The sequence below is a fragment of the Galleria mellonella genome, unplaced genomic scaffold (genome assembly GCF_026898425.1).
Source record: "Galleria mellonella isolate WM207_F2 unplaced genomic scaffold, CSIRO_AGI_GalMel_v1 utg257, whole genome shotgun sequence".
Lineage (NCBI taxonomy): Eukaryota > Metazoa > Arthropoda > Insecta > Lepidoptera > Pyralidae > Galleria > Galleria mellonella.
This window is the reverse complement of record NW_026442054.1, coordinates 204,290-210,306: the sequence shown is the minus strand read 5'-3', so window position 1 is coordinate 210,306 and position 6,017 is coordinate 204,290. Positions and strand designations below refer to the sequence as shown.

The 6,017-nt window shown below is 37.9% G+C and overlaps 1 protein-coding gene across 6 annotated transcripts in view; it reads left to right on the top strand.

Annotated features, from left to right (window-relative positions):
* The window catches only part of LOC113519293 (synapse-associated protein of 47 kDa), a 107,026-nt gene that overhangs the window by 93,069 nt on the left and 7,940 nt on the right, over nucleotides 1-6,017 (top strand). For all 6 annotated transcript variants that reach the window (XM_052894956.1, XM_052894951.1, XM_052894954.1 and 3 more), the window contains 3 exons: nucleotides 3,505-3,645; nucleotides 3,987-4,126; nucleotides 4,720-4,832. In XM_052894956.1, the coding sequence (XP_052750916.1) occupies nucleotides 3,505-3,645; nucleotides 3,987-4,126; nucleotides 4,720-4,832 (394 nt within the window). The remainder of the gene's footprint in view (nucleotides 1-3,504; nucleotides 3,646-3,986; nucleotides 4,127-4,719; nucleotides 4,833-6,017) is intronic.

Genomic DNA, 6,017 nt, shown 5'->3' with positions numbered 1-6,017 from the left:
TTTTTTACTACTTTATGTTATTGTAGACCTGAGTATATGGTATTAATTTCAACCACGCGTTCCTAAGAAAAAGATTCTTGACAGACGGACAGAAGGACGGACAACGAAGTGATCCTATAAGGGTTCCGTTTTTTTCCTTTGGAGACACGGAACCCTAAAAATGTCAAAATCTACTTAGGATTTTGGTTTTAAATTGAAATATTTTTAAACTAATATATCACCATTTGACGATGCAAAATGTACTTGTTTTATAAGCAGATGCCAATTAAAACTAAAAACATGTTTGTTTGTCCCCAAAAAGCTTTCAAGCTTAAAAGCCCACAACACAGATACAAAAACTTTCGTCCTCCGTGCCCTTTGTTAGTTTCTCTGACTTTGCGCCGCGGTTTTACAAGTCTAATTTCTAAATGGAACGAGAGAGCATTTCGTTTACATATTAGGTGTTCATATCTGGCAAACAAATGTCTATCTGACTAGACAGCTTTGGCACAAATGTGAGACTCTATTTTACACAATTTTAAAAATAAATTTCCATGTTTTACCATTCATCTATGTTTTTTTTTTTTTGCAAGTTACACGATTATTTTACTAATCTATAAAATCATTAGTGTCTCATCATCATCATCAATTCAGCCATTACCCGTCCACTGCTGGACATAAGCCTCCCCCATAGACTGCCATAAAGAACGGTCCTGAGCCACCTTAAAGTTTGACTGACTATCAAACGCACCAAAACTACTAAATCTAACTATCTACTATCTACACATGACCGTGTGATCCCAGCATAGAATAGGCCACCCCCTTCCTTTCCCCTGGGTGTCTTAAGAGACGACTAAGGGAGGGCGAGGGATGGGCAGCAGCGTTCCGCTTAAAATATCTCCAAACGTTACTACTACTGGCAAAACCCTCTAACCCGGACTTGTGTCCAGCAGTAGACAGTTAAAAGCTAAAATGATGTGATCAAAATAACCAACTCGTTAACGGCTTAACCAATTACTAAAATATTTGGTATATACGTATTATATGAGTTGGAAGATTTTTATCCCGGTCAGTAAAACGAGTAAAGGATAGTAAAATTGGATAGATGTTTATTACTCTTTTACTCAAAATCTACTGAACGGATTTGAATAAAATTTGGTACACGGGTAGATTATATCCTGTTTTTTTTTTTTAATAGTTGATAATGGAATGGTAACTACGCCTGTGTTAACGGAATACGCTAGCGAGTCACCAGTGAGGGAGGACAGGTGGGAACGAAAAGGCAAGTCATTGCCCATCGTGACAAATTCTACTGGAATTAAGCGAGAAGGTTTCCAGGGAGGGAAGCCTGGAGGTCGACCTGATTGAATATATTGCTAGCAGTGGGACTGGTAGGCTCAATTACTAAAAATCCCCCCCCCCCCCCTTACTTAGCATATAGGATGCTTTATATCTTGTTTTACGCTTGTGAATCCGCGGTGTATAGTCAGTGATGAATAAAGCGCAATGCAGGGACACCGTCAGTAGGTTATATCAGGTTAGTAATCCACCTTGGATGGAAGCCAACGCCCCGCGCTAAGCAGCGCGCCAAGTAATCTTTTATTGTTTTAATGGATACTAACTCAGAATTGATGGCATGGTATATTCATGGTGAGGACGGACCTATTTCACAGAATATTTTACTGTACTAAGTGTTGTCTTGTGGAAGACCTTTTTTTTATGGGTGAAAATGAAATGGTATACACTGGCGGGGCACCAGTGAGAGCTGATAGGTGAGAATGGAAAGGCAAGTCAATTAGCCCATCGTAACGAATGCAATGATAAATTAGTCACGATAATTTCCAGGGGACCACCACTATTACTAACAGATGTTCAAAAACCTTCCATATTGGCCATCAATCTCCGACTGCCATTATGTTCACGCAACTTTTGCGACAAATGTCATTGCGAAAGTTATTTCGCAGTTTAGACGCGATCAACACTAGGATCCGATCAGCGATCTAATTGTTTACCTGAAGATGCCTCGTTTAAAGGTGAAGCACGTAACTGATGACCATTTTTTCTGCCATCAATGTTCTTAGGAACCCAACTAACTCATATATGAATATACATTTATATATTCACATTATTATACGTATCTCTATATGTATTTATAAAATGAACAGAGTTCCGTGCCTCCGGTCAAACTGTTTATAATTACTCTTCTCCGTCCAAAGGTTGCCTGGAGGAGATCGCTCTTAACGATAAGGCCGCCCATTGTTTTCTCAGTGTAATATTTCCTTGTAATTGTTTGTATTTATAATAAGTTTACTATTGTAATCTTACGGAGGAAACGATAAAGAGCTATCTAATTTAACTATCTAGCTGTCTAATTTAACTCGGGATGCCCCTCCAACTTCATACTTCAATGCGTGTGCCTATATACAGACGTGGTGCTCTGTCTGTGTTTGTAAGGTAACGTCTTCAGGAGCGGTCCGGCCTTAAGAGTATTGTTCCTTGATTGAAACCTTGTAAACATTTTTACTCACACATTTTTAATTCTTGGGATTTTGGAAGGGCGTGACATTTTATTGTAGACAATCTATACCTTTTTTTCTTGCGGGTATATCAGGACTTTGCCATTCCAAATTGATTCTTCTTTTTCATTTAAGAGTTTTCTCTTGTCGGTGCAACTAATTCATGCATCTTCTTCCAGCCAGCTCTATACCGGGCCATATCTTTGACCTCCCTATACGACATGACACCTAGTGTTTCTTTTATCTGTTCCATGTAGTTATTCCTCGGTCTTCCTCTTTCTCTTTTGCCCTCTATTTTTCCTTTTACTATATTCTTAAAAAAATCGTCATGTCGTATAAGGTGGCCCAGCATTTTGCCTCTTCTATTCTCTGTTATTTTAATTAATGTTCTTTTCTCGTTCATTCTTCAGGACTAATTGATATTTAAACTGAAATATGCTGTATGAATATTAATTTTACCAAAAATTACATAATAAATGAGAATACCGTGAAATGATATCAAAAGGTTTTCTATTTAAGAAAATCATTTCCGAATTAACAAAGGGAATGATAAATTTGCAAAATCTAATTATATTTATGTGCTATGAAGTTCACTTGTAATTTGCTCCGTACATTTCCATCTGATCTCTTATGTTGGTATTAATTAACTACATAATAATTGGAGTATGGTCCCAGAATAGAATAGGCCACCCCTTCTTTTACAGCGCGGTTTCGGAGATGTTTCCTCCCACGAACGCTCAGGTTATGGAATGAGCTCCCTGTCGAGGTTTTTCTAAGAGACTATAGCAAAGGCTTCTTAAAACAAGGGTGAAGTTGCGAGGGTCGGCAATGCGCGCGATATACCCCTGGTATTGCAGGCGTTCATAGGCTACGGTAACCGCTTATAATCAAGTAAGCCGTATGCTTGTCACCTCAGTGGTATAAAAACAAAAGAAAGTAATCGGATGTAACGATTGTCATACAAAATTAGTAAATATATGTTATTTCTAATAGTAAACATTGTCCACAGAGCATCCTGGGCGAGTTCAACCGCGAGCAGGACGCTTTCATCAAGGGCCAGGAGGGGCGCGGTGGCGCGGCCGCCGTCGCGCCCTGGATCGGCGCCCCCAACGAGGCGGCCCTGAAGGACGAGTGCCTCTCACTTTCCACTGTGAGTACACAGCAGTCACAGATATTTCCATTTTTTATTTGTAGTTTTATATATTTTTGCATTGTGTTTTATGAAGATCCATATTTTTTTTTTTTAATTTAATATAATCCCAAATACATGGTGAGTGAAGGATGATATGTGACGGTGAAAGCATGCCACTTGCCCCATCATAACGAATTAATCAAAATCGCGTGGAGGTCGATCTGATAAATTGCTAGCAATAAGGACTAACCTCCCATTACTGACAATTCCTCTCTTCTCGCAAATGGACCCGGCAAATGACAAAACAACGTGTCGGATCAACTTGTTGTTTATATGATTGCTCGGTGATGTGCTCGTAGGACCGACGGAACTTCGTGCGCGCGCCCCCTGCCGGCGTGGAATTCGACTTCGACTACGACAAAATGTACCCGGTGGCAGTCGCGATCATGGCCGAGGACCCCAACCTCGAGAAGATGCGCTTCGATCTCGTGCCAAAAGTGTAAGTTTTTGAAAGCTTTTATTTAACATATAATAATTGATTAAACCAAACCTTGGAAAATATTTTAGGAGAGAGTTAGTTTGCAAGGTACCAAACCTTGCAAACTATCTCTTTTAAAATATTTCTAACCATTTTTTTTTTGCAATTTTAAATACCGTTTGGTCTGTTGACAATACAATATGCAATATTCAATATTGTATTATTCCCAAAATGGCCGCCGCTCAAGATGGCGGATAATATTTATTTTATCCACACTCTAAATATGAAGGAGAAAGAGATAGTAGACAACGATAAAATAAATAAAAATTATTGTTTGTAAAAAAAAAATATTTCTATTCTTATTTCATGTATTTTAATGTATAACCTATATACCAATATAATAAAATAAAACGTCACTTCGTACTGGCTTGTTTCAATTATTATAAATTAAAGTGCGTGCGTGCGATATGCCCAATATATCGTAAAGATTAAAATAGCAAAATATTACCTAAATTAGACGAAGAACTATATTACCTAAATAAGAAAAGAGAAACTAACACAACCATGCAACACAAATACTCTTATTAATATTTTGCATCGCATCACAATTCCAGTATCACAGAGGAGAACTTCTGGCGAAACTACTTCTACCGCCTGTCGCTGATCTGCCAAGCCAACGAGGCCGACGCGGCCGCCAGCCGCCAGCAGAGCGCTGACGATTCGCAGGGTACGATAACTATTGACCCCTCCTCGCATCATGTAGTACGCGCCAGGCCACGGTCCTGGGAGCAAAGATAAGGCCGCCCGCGCTAAAAATATAATTCGTAATTATCCGATATGTTTATCTTCAAGGAGAACCGTTAACTGAGTAAGGTCTAAGTGCCAAAGGCACATTCATATTTACGCTAATTTTGCTTAGCGATAAAGGCCTCTGTCTTTAAACACATCTCTTCTTCTTACCAAAAGACTTTTTCGTCTTTTTTCATAATTCTTGTAAAGAAATTTTCTTTTCTGCAGCTACTAGCAAACCCTTTAAAAGTAAAAAAAAAAATCAAACATCCATAATAATAAAATAATATGCTACACATTCACACCAATCCATTCCCATGGGTATCGTAAGAGACGAAGGATGGGCAGCAGCGTCCCTCTTAAAACACCATCAAAGCCTAACTGCGGTTGCCAACCCGCACGCCAAGCGTGACATGTACTGGCAAAACTCTCCTGTGGCTATATTTAGCAGACATTCATATGATGATGATGATGATGATCCACATTGGAGTATCATTTATCGGATATCTTTGCTCCCGGCATTTCATTAATCATTCCCATCTCAGTAATGTTACATTATGAGATATATTGCACTATCAAATAGAAATAATAAACATATTTTAAATTTTACGCACTGTGCATTTTATGGATTATAATACGGGTATTAACGCGAAATAAATTATATATAATTTATTTCAACGTATAGGTTATCTTGACATTTCGAACATATTACACCGGCCGCGGTCACGAGTAGACTGATGTAGCGCTCTCATGTCTCCGCTTCCGAGGCGGAAGTTTTTTCTTCTACCCACTTATTGTATTAATATAATTATACTTTCTGACATAGTCATAAATACATGTTATGGATTGTGGCATGAACTACTATTATTATAAACTTATGTAACAAGATAGTATAAAAATAATATGTCTTTTGATGATTTTGAAGATTCAGTTGACTTAAAAAATTAAATTGTCAATTCGGTTGTATTTTTTTTTATGTTTGTTACTTCATTACTCCGTCAGTTGTAAACTGATTTGAAAAATTCTTTTTTCATCTGAAAGGATATACTTACAGATTAGTTCCATAGAAATTCTATCAAGATCGGTTTAATAGTTTTGTTTTGAAATCAAAATAATTGAGTTT